Below are 16,155 nucleotides of genomic sequence, written 5' to 3' on the forward strand. Positions count from 1 at the left end.
ATTAGTAAAGTATTAATACATGATTCGTACAGTATTAGTATAGTATTCATACATGATTCGTACAGTATTAGTAAAGTATTAGTATTCATACATGATTCGTACATTATTAATACATGATTCGTACTGTATTAAAGTATTAATACATGATTCGTACAGTATTAGTATACATACATGATTAGTACAGTATTAGTAGAGTATTAGTATAGTATTCATACATGATTCGTACAGTATTAGTAAATTATTAGTATTAATACATGATTCGTACAGTATTAATACATGATTCGTACTGTATTAGTAAAGTATTAATACATGATTCGTACAGTATTAGTATACATACATGATTAGTACAGTATTAGTAGAGTATTCATACATGATTAGTACAGTATTAGTATAGTATTAATACATGATTCATAAAGTATTAGTAAAGTATTAGTATTCATACATGATTCGTACAGTATTAGTACAGTATTAGTAATCATACATGATTCGTACAGTATTAGTACAGTATTAGTATTCATACATGATTCGTACAGTATTAGTATTCATACATGATTCGTACAGTATTAGTACAGTATTAGTATTCATACATGATTCGTACAGTATTAGTACAGTACTAGTATAGTAGTAGTACTGGCTGTACAGCTGTACTGGTCACAACGATCGTTGTCAACATCCACAATAGAAGTTCTCCAGTCAATTTTTTACTTTTACTGTTGAAACGCGATATCCCAAGTATAAATACAGTAAAGTACACACAAAGGGTAAAAAAATATGTTTTGTGCAATGTGATTTTTAGACAACTAAAAAGGAGCAGGGCATTCAAGTTGTTGGTCTGATGGTCTCTCTGGTCCACAAGCTAGACCAGGCTCTCTCCTCCACAAGCTAGACCAGGCTCTCTGGTCCACAAGCTAGACCAGGCTCTCTGGTCCACAAGCTAGACCAGGCTCTCTCTGGTCCACAAGCTAGACCAGGCTCTCTCTGGTCCACAAGCTAGACCAGGCTCTCTCTGGTCCACAAGCTAGACCAGGCTCTCTGGTCCACAAGCTAGACCAGGCTCTCTGGTCCACAAGCTAGACCAGGCTCTCTCTGGTCCACAAGCTAGACCAGGCTCTCTCTGGTCCGCAAGCTAGACCAGGCTCTCTCTGGTCCACAAGCTAGACCAGGCTCTCTGGTCCACAAGCTAGACCAGGCTCTCTGGTCCGCAAGCTAGACCAGGCTCTCTCTGGTCCGCAAGCTAGACCAGGCTCTCTCTGGTCCATAAGCTAGACCAGGCTCTCTCTGGTCCACAAGCTAGACCAGCCTCTCTCTGGTCCGCAAGCTAGACCAGCCTCTCTCTGGTCCACAAGCTAGACCAGCCTCTCTCCTCCACAAGCTAGACCAGGCTCTCTCTGGTCCACCAGCTAGACCAGGCTCTCTCTGGTCCACCATTTAGACCAGGCTCTCTCTCCTCCACAAGCTAGACCAGGCTCTCTCTGGTCCGCAAGCTAGACCAGGCTCTCTGGTCCACAAGCTAGACCAGGCTCTCTCTGGTCCACAAGCTAGACCAGGCTCTCTCTGGTCCACAAGCTAGACCAGGCTCTCTCTGGTCCACAAGCTAGACCAGGCTCTCTGGTCCGCAAGCTAGACCAGGCTCTCTGGTCCACAAGCTAGACCAGGCTCTCTGGTCCACAAGCTAGACCAGGCTCTCTCTGGTCCACAAGCTAGACCAGGCTCTCTCTGGTCCACAAGCTAGACCAGGCTCTCTCTGGTCCACAAGCTAGACCAGGCTCTCTCTGGTCCACAAGCTAGACCAGGCTCTCTCTGGTCCACAAGCTAGACCAGGCTCTCTCTGGTCCACAAGCTAGACCAGGCTCTCTCTGGTCCGCAAGCTAGACCAGCCTCTCTCTGGTCCACAAGCTAGACCAGCCTCTCTCCTCCACAAGCTAGACCAGGCTCTCTCTGGTCCACCAGCTAGACCAGGCTCTCTCTGGTCCACCAGCTAGACCAGGCTCTCTCTCCTCCACAAGCTAGACCAGGCTCTCTCTGGTCCGCAAGCTAGACCAGGCTCTCTGGTCCACAAGCTAGACCAGGCTCTCTCTGGTCCACAAGCTAGACCAGGCTCTCTCTGGTCCACAAGCTAGACCAGGCTCTCTGGTCCGCAAGCTAGACCAGGCTCTCTCCTCCGCAAGCTAGACCAGGCTCTCTGGTCCACAAGCTAGACCAGGCTCTCTCTGGTCCACAAGCTAGACCAGGCTCTCTCTGGTCCACAAGCTAGACCAGGCTCTCTCTGGTCCACAAGCTAGACCAGGCTCTCTCTGGTCCACAAGCTAGACCAGGCTCTCTCTGGTCCACAAGCTAGACCAGGCTCTCTCTGGTCCACAAGCTAGACCAGGCTCTCTCTGGTCCACAAGCTAGACCAGGCTCTCTCTGGTCCACAAGCTAGACCAGGCTCTCTCTGGTCCACAAGCTAGACCAGGCTCTCTCTGGTCCACAAGCTAGACCAGGCTCTCTCTGGTCCACAAGCTAGACCAGGCTCTCTCTGGTCCATAAGCTAGACCAGGCTCTCTCTGGTCCACAAGCTAGACCAGGCTCTCTCTGGTCCGCAAACTAGACCAGGCTCTCTGGTCCGCAAGCTAGACCAGGCTCTCTCTGGTCCACAAGCTAGACCAGGCTCTCTGGTCCACAAGCTAGACCAGGCTCTCTCTGGTCCACAAGCTAGACCAGGCTCTCTCTGGTCCACAAGCTAGACCAGGCTCTCTCTGGTCCACAAGCTAGACCAGGCTCTCTGGTCCACAAGCTAGACCAGGCTCTCTCTGGTCCACAAGCTAGACCAGGCTCTCTGGTCCACAAGCTAGACCAGGCTCTCTCTGGTCCATAAGCTAGACCAGGCTCTCTCTGGTCCATAAGCTAGACCAGGCTCTCTCTGGTCCATAAGCTAGACCAGGCTCTCTCTGGTCCATAAGCTAGACCAGGCTCTCTCTGGTCCACAAGCTAGACCAGGCTCTCTCTCCTCCACAAGCTAGACCAGGCTCTCTCTGGTCCACAAGCTAGACCAGGCTCTCTGGTCCACAAGCTAGACCAGGCTCTCTGGTCCACAAGCTAGACCAGGCTCTCTCTGGTCCACAAACTGGACCAGGCTCTCTCCTCCACAAACTAGACCAGGCTCTCTCTGGTCGACAAACTAGACCAGGCTCTCTGGTCCACAAGCTAGACCAGGCTCTCTGGTCCACAAGCTAGACCAGGCTCTCTCCTCCACAAGCTAGACCAGGCTCTCTGGTCCACAAGCTAGACCAGGCTCTCTCTGGTCCACATGCTAGACCAGGCTCTCTCTGGTCCGCAAGCTAGACCAGGCTCTCTGGTCCGCAAACTAGACCAGGCTCTCTCTGGTCCGCAAGCTAGACCAGGCTCTCTCTGGTCCGCAAGCTAGACCAGGCTCTCTCTGGTCCGCAAGCTAGACCAGGCTCTCTCTGGTCCGCAAGCTAGACCAGGCTCTCTCTGGTCCGCAAGCTAGACCAGGCTCTCTCTGGTCCATAAGCTAGACCAGGCTCTCTCTGGTCCATAAGCTAGACCAGGCTCTCTCTGGTCCATAAGCTAGACCAGGCTCTCTCTGGTCCGCAAGCTAGACCAGGCTCTCTCTGGTCCACAAGCTAGACCAGGCTCTCTCTGGTCCGCAAGCTAGACCAGGCTCTCTGGTCCGCAAACTAGACCAGGCTCTCTCCTCCACAAACTAGACCAGGCTCTCTGGTCCGCAAGCTAGACCAGGCTCTCTCTGGTCCGCAAGCTAGACCAGGCTCTCTCTGGTCCGCAAGCTAGACCAGGCTCTCTCTGGTCCGCAAGCTAGACCAGGCTCTCTCTGGTCCGCAAGCTAGACCAGGCTCTCTCTGGTCCGCAAGCTAGACCAGGCTCTCTCTGGTCCGCAAGCTAGACCAGGCTCTCTCTGGTCCGCAAGCTAGACCAGGCTCTCTCTGGTCCGCAAGCTAGACCAGGCTCTCTCTGGTCCGCAAGCTAGACCAGGCTCTCTCTGGTCCGCAAGCTAGACCAGGCTCTCTCTGGTCCGCAAGCTAGACCAGGCTCTCTCTGGTCCGCAAGCTAGACCAGGCTCTCTCTGGTCCGCAAGCTAGACCAGGCTCTCTCTGGTCCGCAAGCTAGACCAGGCTCTCTCTGGTCCGCAAGCTAGACCAGGCTCTCTCTGGTCCGCAAGCTAGACCAGGCTCTCTCTGGTCCGCAAGCTAGACCAGGCTCTCTCTGGTCCGCAAGCTAGACCAGGCTCTCTCTGGTCCGCAAGCTAGACCAGGCTCTCTCTGGTCCGCAAGCTAGACCAGGCTCTCTCTGGTCCGCAAGCTAGACCAGGCTCTCTCTGGTCCACAAGCTAGACCAGGCTCTCTCTGGTCAGCAAGCTAGACCAGACTCTCTCTGGTCCGCAAGCTAGACCAGGCTCTCTCTGGTCCACAAACTAGACCAGGCTCTCTGGTCCACAAACTAGACCAGGCTCTCTGGTCCACAAACTGGACCAGGCTCTCTCTGGTCCACAAGCTAGACCAGGCTCTCTCTGGTCCACAAGCTAGACCAGGCTCTCTCTGGTCCACAAGCTAGACCAGGCTCTCTGGTCCACAAGCTAGACCAGGCTCTCTCTGGTCCACAAGCTAGACCAGGCTCTCTGGTCCACAAGCTAGACCAGGCTCTCTCTGGTCCATAAGCTAGACCAGGCTCTCTCTGGTCCATAAGCTAGACCAGGCTCTCTCTGGTCCATAAGCTAGACCAGGCTCTCTCTGGTCCATAAGCTAGACCAGGCTCTCTCTGGTCCACAAGCTAGACCAGGCTCTCTCTCCTCCACAAGCTAGACCAGGCTCTCTCTGGTCCACAAGCTAGACCAGGCTCTCTCTGGTCCACAAGCTAGACCAGGCTCTCTCTCCTCCACAAGCTAGACCAGGCTCTCTCTGGTCCACAAGCTAGACCAGGCTCTCTGGTCCACAAGCTAGACCAGGCTCTCTGGTCCACAAGCTAGACCAGGCTCTCTCTGGTCCACAAACTGGACCAGGCTCTCTCCTCCACAAACTAGACCAGGCTCTCTCTGGTCGACAAACTAGACCAGGCTCTCTGGTCCACAAGCTAGACCAGGCTCTCTGGTCCACAAGCTAGACCAGGCTCTCTCCTCCACAAGCTAGACCAGGCTCTCTGGTCCACAAGCTAGACCAGGCTCTCTCTGGTCCACATGCTAGACCAGGCTCTCTCTGGTCCGCAAGCTAGACCAGGCTCTCTGGTCCGCAAACTAGACCAGGCTCTCTCTGGTCCGCAAGCTAGACCAGGCTCTCTCTGGTCCGCAAGCTAGACCAGGCTCTCTCTGGTCCGCAAGCTAGACCAGGCTCTCTCTGGTCCGCAAGCTAGACCAGGCTCTCTCTGGTCCGCAAGCTAGACCAGGCTCTCTCTGGTCCATAAGCTAGACCAGGCTCTCTCTGGTCCATAAGCTAGACCAGGCTCTCTCTGGTCCATAAGCTAGACCAGGCTCTCTCTGGTCCGCAAGCTAGACCAGGCTCTCTCTGGTCCACAAGCTAGACCAGGCTCTCTCTGGTCCGCAAGCTAGACCAGGCTCTCTGGTCCGCAAACTAGACCAGGCTCTCTCCTCCACAAACTAGACCAGGCTCTCTGGTCCGCAAGCTAGACCAGGCTCTCTCTGGTCCGCAAGCTAGACCAGGCTCTCTCTGGTCCGCAAGCTAGACCAGGCTCTCTCTGGTCCGCAAGCTAGACCAGGCTCTCTCTGGTCCGCAAGCTAGACCAGGCTCTCTCTGGTCCGCAAGCTAGACCAGGCTCTCTCTGGTCCGCAAGCTAGACCAGGCTCTCTCTGGTCCGCAAGCTAGACCAGGCTCTCTCTGGTCCGCAAGCTAGACCAGGCTCTCTCTGGTCCGCAAGCTAGACCAGGCTCTCTCTGGTCCGCAAGCTAGACCAGGCTCTCTCTGGTCCGCAAGCTAGACCAGGCTCTCTCTGGTCCGCAAGCTAGACCAGGCTCTCTCTGGTCCGCAAGCTAGACCAGGCTCTCTCTGGTCCGCAAGCTAGACCAGGCTCTCTCTGGTCCGCAAGCTAGACCAGGCTCTCTCTGGTCCGCAAGCTAGACCAGGCTCTCTCTGGTCCGCAAGCTAGACCAGGCTCTCTCTGGTCCGGCAAGCTAGACCAGGCTCTCTCTGGTCCGCAAGCTAGACCAGGCTCTCTCTGGTCCGCAAGCTAGACCAGGCTCTCTCTGGTCCGCAAGCTAGACCAGGCTCTCTCTGGTCCGCAAGCTAGACCAGGCTCTCTCTGGTCCACAAGCTAGACCAGGCTCTCTCTGGTCCACAAGCTAGACCAGGCTCTCTCTGGTCAGCAAGCTAGACCAGACTCTCTCTGGTCCGCAAGCTAGACCAGGCTCTCTCTGGTCCACAAACTAGACCAGGCTCTCTGGTCCACAAACTAGACCAGGCTCTCTGGTCCACAAACTGGACCAGGCTCTCTCTGGTCCACAAACTGGACCAGGCTCTCTCTGGTCCACAAACTAGACCAGGCTCTCTTGTCCACAAACTAGACCAGGCTCTCTCTGGTCCGCAAGCTAGACCAGGCTCTCTCTGGTCCACAAACTAGACCAGGCTCTCTGGTCCACAAACTAGACCAGGCTCTCTGGTCCACAAGCTAGACCAGGCTCTCTCCTCCACAAACTAGACCAGGCTCTCTCCTCCACAAACTGGACCAGGCTCTCTCCTCCACAAACTAGACCAGGCTCTCTCCTCCACAAACTAGACCAGCCTCTCTCCTCCACAAACTAGACCAGCCTCTCTCCTCCACAAACTGGACCAGGCTTTGTATGAGACAGGACAACGTTTGGTTGGACAAAGCGCTGTATTTTGGATTATAAACTTGGTGGTTCGACCCCTTAATGCTGATTGGCTGACAGCCGTGGTATATCAGACCATATACCACAGGTAGGACAAAACATATATTTTTACTGCTCAATATACCACGGTTATGGGCTGTTGCATCATGCGTAAGAACAGCCCTTAGCCGTGGCATATTGGCCATATACCACACCCCCTCAGGCCTTATTGCTTAACTAGACATGATCAGTTCTAGGGCTTTGCTGCCTGACTTTTGAAGTCCTGTATTAGATATTCGATGTGTGTGAAAGATATTCAGGATGCAGTTTTCATCTCCAACCCCAGAAAATGAGTCTGCCAACGGGGAAATGGAGGAGTTCACTGCAGCCGTGACAAAAGGACACAGAACCAACCACAGAACGGTAGAGGACCCAGCAGGAGAGCTAGTCTTTAGTAAGGTCCTGAACACACAGAGAGAGAGAAACACATACCTCCACAAAACACACAGATGACTCTGTGCAAGAGGATGGCCCAGACATACTGTACTGCACTGTACACACAGACATACTGTACTGCACTGTACACACAGACATACTGTACTGCACTGTACACACAGACATACTGTACTGCACTGTACACACAGACAGACGTACTGTACTGCACTGTACACACAGACAGACGTACTGTACTGCACTGTACACACAGACAGACGTACTGTACTGCACTGTACACACAGACAGACGTACTGTACTGCACTGTACACACAGACAGACGTACTGTACTGCACTGTACACACAGACAGACGTACTGCACTGCACTGTACACACAGACAGACGTACTGCACTGCACTGTACACACAGACAGACGTACTGCACTGTACACACAGACAGACGTACTGCACTGTACACACAGACAGACGTACTGCACTGCACTGTACACACAGACAGACGTACTGCACTGCACTGTACACACAGACAGACGTACTGCACTGCACTGTACACACAGACAGACGTACTGCACTGCACTGTACACACAGGCAGACGTACTGCACTGCACACACAGGCAGACGTACTGCACTGCACACACAGGCAGACGTACTGCACTGCACACACAGGCAGACGTACTGCACTGCACACACAGGCAGACGTACTGCACTGCACACACAGGCAGACGTACTGCACTGCACACACAGACCGACGTACTGCACTGCACACACAGACCGACGTACTGCACTGCACACACAGACCGACGTACTGCACTGTACACACAGACCGACGTACTGCACTGTACACACAGACCGACGTACTGCACTGTACACACAGACCGGCGTACTGCACTGTACACACAGACCGACGTACTGCACTGTACACACAGACCGACGTACTGCACTGTACACACAGACAGACGTACTGCACTGTACACACAGACAGACGTACTGCACTGTACACACAGACAGGCGTACTGCACTGCACTGTACACACAGACAGGCGTACTGCACTGCACTGCACACACAGACAGGCGTACTGCACTGCACACACAGACAGGCGTACTGCACTGCACACACAGACAGACGTACTGCACTGTACACACAGACAGACGTACTGCACTGTACACACAGACAGACGTACTGCACTGTACACACAGACAGACGTACTGCACTGTACACACAGACAGGCGTACTGCACTGTACACACAGACAGGCGTACTGCACTGTACACACAGACAGGCGTACTGCACTGTACACACAGACAGGCGTACTGCACTGTACACACAGACAGGCGTACTGCACTGTACACACAGACAGGCGTACTGCACTGTACACACAGACAGGCGTACTGCACTGTACACACAGACAGGCGTACTGCACTGTACACACAGACAGGCGTACTGCACTGTACACACAGACAGGCGTACTGCACTGTACACACAGACAGACGTACTGCACTGCACTGCACTGTACACACAGACAGACGTACTGCACTGCACTGTACACACAGACAGACGTACTGCACTGCACTGCACACACAGACAGACGTACTGCACTGCACTGCACTGCACACACAGACAGGCGTACTGCACTGCACACACAGACAGGCGTACTGCACTGCACACACAGACAGACGTACTGCACTGCACACACAGACAGGCGTACTGCACTGCACACACAGACAGGCGTACTGCACTGCACACACAGACAGACGTACTGCACTGCACACACAGACAGACGTACTGCACTGCACACACAGACAGACGTACTGCACTGCACACACAGACCGACGTACTGCACTGCACACACAGACAGACGTACTGCACTGTACACACAGACAGACGTACTGCACTGTACACACAGACAGACGTGCTGCACTGTACACACAGACAGACGTACTGCACTGCACACACAGAGACATACTGCACTGCACTGTACACACAGACAGACGTACTGCACTGTACACACAGACAGACGTACTGCACTGTACACACAGACAGACAGACGTATTGCACTGCCCTGTACACACAGACAGACAGACGTATTGCACTGCCCTGTACACACAGACAGATGTACTGCACTGCACTGTACACACAGACAGATGTACTGCACTGTACACACAGACAGATGTACTGCACTGTACACACAGACAGATGTACTGCACTGTACACACAGACAGATGTACTGCACTGTACACACAGACAGATGTACTGCACTGTACACACAGACAGATGTACTGCACTGCACACACAGACAGATGTACTGTACTGTACACACAGACAGACGTACTGCACTGCACACACAGACAGATATTCTGCACTGTACACACAGACAGATATAATGCACTGCACACACAGACAGATATAATGCACAGTACACACAGACAGATATACTGCACTGTACACACAGATGTCAAGCAAAGAGGCACTGAGTTTGAAGGTAGGCCTTGAAATACATCCAGAGGTACACCTCCAATTGACTCAAATGATGTCAATTAGCCTATCAGAAGCTTCTAAAGCCATGACATCATTTTCTGGAATTTTCCAAGCTGTTTAAAGGCACAGTCAACTCAGTGTATGTAAACTTCTGACCCACTGGAATTGTGATACAGTGAATTATAAGTGAAATAATCAGTCGGTAAACAATTGTTGAAAAAATGACTTGTGTCATGCACAAAGTAGATGTCCTGACCGACTTGCCAAAACTATAGTTTGTTAACAAGAAATTTGTGGAGTGGTTGAAAAACGAGTTTTAATGACTCCAACCTAAGTGGATGTAAACTTCTGACTTCAACTGTAGATATACGGCACTGCACACACAGATACAATGCATTAAAAAAAAAAATCCTTATTTACATAAGTATTCAGACCCTTTGCTATGAGAGTTGAAATTGAGCTCAGGTGCATCCTGTTTCCATTGATCATCCTTGAGGTGTTTCTACAACTTGATTGGAGTCCACTTGTGGTAAATTCAATTGATTGGACATGATTTGGAAAGGCACACACCTGTCTATATAAGTTGACAGTGCATGTCAGAGCAAAAACCAGGCTATGAGGTCGAAGGAATTGTCCGTAGAGCTCCGAGACAGGATTGTGTCGAGGCACAGATCTGGGGAAGGGTACCAACACATTTCTGCAGTATTGAAGGTCCCCAAGAACACAGTGGCCTCCATCATTCTTAAATGGAAGAAGTTTGGAACCACCAAGACTCTTCCTAGAACTGACCGCCCGGCCAAACTGAGCAATCAGGGAGAAGGGCCTTGGTCAGGGAGGTGACCAAGAACCCGATGGTCACTCTGACAGAGCTCCAGAGTTCCTCTCTGGAGATGGGAGAACCTCCCAGAAGAACAACCATCTCTGCAGCACTCCACCAATCAGGCCTTTATGGTAGAGGGGCCAGATGGAAGCCACTCCTCAGTAAAAGGCACATGACAGCCCGCTTGGAGTTTGCCAAAAAGTACCTAAAGGACTCAGACCGTGAGAAACAAGATTCTCTGGTCTGATGAATCCAAGATTGAACTCTTTGGCCTGAATGTCAAGCGTCCTGTCTAGAGGAAACCTGGCACCATCCCTACGGTGAAGCATGGTGGTGGCAGCATCATGCTGTGGGGATGTTTTTCAGTGCCTGGGACTGGGAGACTAGTCAGGATCGAGGGAAAGACGAACGGAGCAAAGTACAGAAAGATCATTGATGAAAATATTGCACCATACTGCAGCATCCCGCATGCTTTGCCACAGGTATGATGCAACTTTTAAATGAAGACCCACTGTATACTAACAGATATGAAGATGCTAACAAAGCGTTCTCATTGGACCGCATGCTGCTATGAATTCAGATAAGGATGGGATGGCACACCAGTCAGGTTCTATGCTCAATATGTCAGACAGAATGGACCTGGTTATCAGAGGGGAAGCTAGTTGATATGAGACATGAAGTTGGTTAGATAGGAGGCCATGGTTATAAATGGAGGGTATCTTGCTGATTTGAGAAATGAAGTTGGTTAGATAGGTCATGGTTATAAAAATGGGGTAATCTTGGTTAATCCATCACTAAAGTATTCCATAATCGGTCAGATGTTAAGAGAAGAGATAGAACCAAGATTGGAACCAGAACGAAGAGCTCCATCCTCTCTCTGCAAGTTACAGTCAAGTATATGGGCCAAATGTCCCCTCCCGTTGCAACATTTGAAAGATCCTAACACTGTTGAAATAGTGACTTGTCCAAAGCTTCTGAACTAATGCTATTCGCTATCTCATGCATCCCGTTGTATCATGACAGATCTATGGTACCATTTACGTTTATGAAGTCTGTCCACCAGAGATTAGAAATGGTTAACTGTACAATATGATTAGAGAAACTGTAGAAGGCACCTACATGCATTGTACTGTACTGTACATAAATACAGCTAAAATAATGATGGCACATCAGAAAGCCAGCACAGACCAAGTGTTAAATTTGTCATGCAGAATAACCATGATAAACAGACAATGGTTGAATTTGGTTCAAGCCTGGTCCCAGAATCTGGTTGAAGTTGGTTCTAGCCTGGTCCCAGCATCTGGTTGAAGTTGGTTCTAGCCTGGTCCCAGATCTGGTTGAAGTTGGTTCTAGCCTGGTCCCAGATCTGGTTGAAGTTGGTTCTAGCCTGGTCCCAGATCTGGTTGAAGTTGGTTCTAGCCTGGTCCCAGATCTGGTTGAAGTTGGTTCTAGCCTGGTCCCAGATCTGGTTGAAGTTGGTTCTAGCCTGGTCCCAGATCTGGTTGAAGTTGGTTCTAGCCTGGTCCCAGATCTGGTTGAAGTTGGTTCTAGCCTGGTCCCAGATCTGGTTGAAGTTGGTTCTAGCCTGGTCCCAGATCTGGTTGAAGTTGGTTCTAGCCTGGTCCCAGATCTGGTTGAAGTTGGTTCTAGCCTGGTCCCAGATCTGGTTGAAGTTGGTTCTAGCCTGGTCCCAGATCTGGTTGAAGTTGGTTCTAGCCTGGTCCCAGATCTGGTTGAAGTTGGTTCTAGCCTGGTCCCAGATCTGGTTGAAGTTGGTTCTAGCCTGGTCCCAGATCTGGTTGAAGTTGGTTCTAGCCTGGTCCCAGATCTGGTTGAAGTTGGTTCTAGCCTGGTCCCAGATCTGGTTGAAGTTGGTTCTAGCCTGGTCCCAGATCTGGTTGAAGTTGGTTCTAGCCTGGTCCCAGATCTGGTTGAAGTTGGTTCTAGCCTGGTCCCAGATCTGGTTGAAGTTGGTTCTAGCCTGGTCCCAGATCTGGTTGAAGTTGGTTCTAGCCTGGTCCCAGATCTGGTTGAAGTTGGTTCTAGCCTGGTCCCAGATCTGGTTGAAGTTGGTTCTAGCCTGGTCCCAGATCTGGTTGAAGTTGGTTCTAGCCTGGTCCCAGATCTGGTTGAAGTTGGTTCTAGCCTGGTCCCAGATCTGGTTGTGTATCTTGCCAACTCATATGGTCATTGCGTGAAATATGTGACCCGTTTCAGGAAACCAGGCATCTGTCGCGAGTCCCTACCTCACAGGAGCGCCATTTGAACCTAAACTTTATTTTTTTTATCAAAATGTGTTGTTTGGCAGAAATGTCTTCTGGAACATGTGAACTTTCATGTGCCTTAATAACAAAACTTGTATTCCATCTGTATATACGAATAAAATTGTGAAATTACGAGCCTAGTTGGTTTAGACATGGAAATTGACACGAACCTTCCCGCTACCATGATTGGCTGAGATAATGAGTGGGCTGGACATGCCAAGAGATGAGTTCTGATTGGTCTGCCATGTAGGACAGTTCTGCCATGTAGCACAGTTCTGTCTGTAACATGAGCTGGTCAGTATGTGTAGGTAATCCTTTCTAACACTGCTTTTTATAAAGACATCACAAAGAACTGCAAAAAACCCTCTGTCTCCGGATTACATCTTCAAACTAAGGGAAACCAATGCATGCGTGACAGACGGTCTATCTAGCTACATTTTCAGATAGTACAAGTTTCTAATTTTGTCAGAAAGTCGTTTTAATTTTAAGTTAAAGTGTACTTAGGGACTAAGGGAAAGGGGAAAGGGGGGATACCTAGTCAGTTGGACAACTGAATGTCTTCAACTGAAATGTGCCTTCCACATTTAACCCAACCCCTCTGAATCAGAGAGGTGCTGGGGGGCTGCCTTACAATCGACATCCACGTCTGCTAGGGCGAGTAAAATGGTCAGAGTGGGGTGTTCTCTCATTTGTGTCTGGAAGTAGCTAGCAAGCTAGCCAACGTTAGCCAGTTAGCTTGGGTGCTTGACTGCTGCTGTTAGGGCAGAACGCTCGGATCAACCCTTCTTTTCAGTCAGAGCGTTCAGTGTGCGCTCCGAGAGCCAAACGCTCTGAGCACACCCTGGCACTCCAGATTCAATTTACGAACACACCTCTAGTATAAACCAGCGTTAAATCTTGAAATCTTTGGTTGTTTAGTACATGGCCTCACATGCGAATCCTGAACGAGATGGGTGGGGCTAAAGCTTCAGAGGGTGTGAACGATGCTGAATGGGTGGAGACAAAGAAGAGCTCTCCAGTGGGTTTCCCAAAACATTCAAGGACCGTTTTCTCAATAGTGATTTTACAAGTTTATCAACTTTCAAAGCAGAATTACTTTCCCATTGTTCCTCAACTGCAGTGTATGATTATACCATTCTAGCTCTGAGTCTCTACTTTTATCCAATGTATGAAACACATTTTGATACATAAGACCGAATCGAGCCGGTCGGTCACATATGTGGAACTAGGCTAGTGGTTAGAAAGACAGGTCACCTACATGTTCTGGTTCCACAGGAGGCCAGGTGCTCCTCCAGGGGTCCAGGGTTCGAGTCCCAGGGCAGGCAGGAGCCCAGGTTAGCATTCCAAACGCAGTGAACCCCCGGCCAGGCCGCTATACAGGCGGCAGCGCTGGGAGCGCTGGAGCAGCTGGCTGGCGTGTAGATCAGGACATCACTCAACAACAGACTGTTGAACCCCCCAAACACATACATCACACTGTAGGGGGGGAGGGAGGGAGGGAGTGGGGGGAGGTGGAAAGAAAGATAAGACACATGAAAGAAAGTACAGTAAGCTTATTTCCCAGACAGAGTTCCCCAGACAGAGTTCCCCAGACAGAGTTCCCCAGACAGAGTTCCCCAGACAGAGTTCCCCAGACAGAGTTCCCCAGACAGAGTTCCCCAGACAGAGTTCCCCAGACAGAGTTCCCCAGACAGAGTTCCCCAGAGAGAGTTCCCTAGACAGAGTTCCCTAGACAGAGTTCCCTAGACAGAGTTCCCCAGACAGAGTTCCCGAGACAGAGTTCCCGAGACAGAGTTCCCCAGACAGAGTTCCCCAGACAGAGTTCCCCAGACAGAGTTCCCCAGACAGAGTTCCCCAGACAGAGTTCCCGAGACAGAGTTCCCTAGACAGAGTTCCCGAGACAGAGTTCCCGAGACAGAGTTCCCTAGACAGAGTTCCCCAGACAGAGTTCCCCAGACAGAGTTCCCTAGACATCGCTCCCTAAGCTTTGTTCCCCCCCTGTATTTTGATGTTATATGTTTCTACAACCATACCTCAATTCAGATTCGATTCACGTTTAGATGGAATATTTGGCTGTTTTGGCTCCCAGAGCCACTTCGCCTCTAAACAGAACATGTCAGGTCCTTGGACTATAAGGTGTAATGTTGGGCTCCAACAGTCCATTACTGGGCTAGGGACCCTGAAGCAGACGGTCTCTCTGTACCTGTCACTGTAGACGGCCGTGTGTCCGAACCGGTTGACATCATGGTGGAGGTCTGGTCTGGACAGCACTGACCACTCATCACATGCTGTTTAGAGAGAGAGACATGTTTACATTGACAAGTTTCTACATCCGTTTGTTGTTACATGATATGACCAGCAATGTGTTACATTTAGACAGGGTTAGACTGGGTTAGGGTTAGACTGGGTTAGACTGGGTTAGGGTTAGACAGGGTTAGACTGGGTTAGGGTTAGACAGGGTTAGACTGGGTTAAGGTTAGGGTGTGCTAGGGTTAGGGTTAGTAACAGACATCTCAACATCAACTGATCAGAGGAGACTGTGTGAATCAGGCCTTCATGGTCGAATTGCTGCAAAGAAACCACTACTAAAAAGGACACCAATATTATGTTTCTTGGGCCAAGAAACACGAGAAATGGCTGCCATCACTGGCCCGGGCTAGCTACCATCACTGGCTTGGTCTGGCTGCCATCACTGGCCCGGTCTGGCTGCCATCACTGGCCGGGGCTAGCTGCCATCACTGGCCCGGTCTGGCTGCCATCACTGGCCCGGTCTGGCTGCCATCACTGGCCCGGTCTGGCTGCCATCACTGGCCCGGTCTGGCTGCCATCACTGGCTTGGTCTGGCTGCCATCACTGGCCCGGTCTAGCTGCCATCACTGGCCCGGTCTAGCTGCCACCAGCCCACCAATGTCCCCTGCAGATGTTCAGGTATTCTCTGACTGGTAGACTATATTGTCACTATGAATGGTGGATAGAGCAACACTGAAGCATGCATGAGAGCACCAGCTGTTCCGGACGACTGTGTTATCACGCTCTCCGTAGCCGACGCGAGTAAGACCTTTAAACCTGGACAAAAAGAACACCTACGTGAGAATGCTGTTCATTGACTACAGCTCAGCGTTGGACACCATAGTGCCCTCAAAGCTCATCACTAAGCTAAGGACCCTGGGACTAAACACCTACCTTTTCAACTGGATCCTGGACTTTGACGGGCCGCCCCCAGGTGGTGAGGGTAGATAACAACACATCTGCCATGCTGATCCTCAAGACGGGGGCCCCTTAGGGGTGTGGGCTTAGTCCTCTCCTGTACTCCCTGTTCACCCACGACCGCACG

General features: G+C 51.0%; 1 protein-coding gene across 10 annotated transcripts in view; it reads right to left on the bottom strand.

The window, feature by feature from the left end:
• Nucleotides 1-16,155, bottom strand: part of LOC106610160 (attractin) — a 210,059-nt gene that overhangs the window by 143,103 nt on the left and 50,801 nt on the right. For all 10 annotated transcript variants that reach the window (XR_006761182.1, XM_045704612.1, XM_045704577.1 and 7 more), the window contains exons 11-12: nt 15,025-15,109; nt 14,080-14,297 (exon numbers count right to left, since the gene is read on the bottom strand). Coding sequence is in view for 9 of the 10 variants with exons in the window: in XM_045704612.1 (XP_045560568.1) it covers nt 14,080-14,297; nt 15,025-15,109 (303 nt within the window). In the remaining variant the exon portion in view is untranslated. The remainder of the gene's footprint in view (nt 1-14,079; nt 14,298-15,024; nt 15,110-16,155) is intronic.

This window comes from Salmo salar, chromosome ssa01, assembly GCF_905237065.1.
Source record: "Salmo salar chromosome ssa01, Ssal_v3.1, whole genome shotgun sequence".
Taxonomy (NCBI): domain Eukaryota; kingdom Metazoa; phylum Chordata; class Actinopteri; order Salmoniformes; family Salmonidae; genus Salmo; species Salmo salar.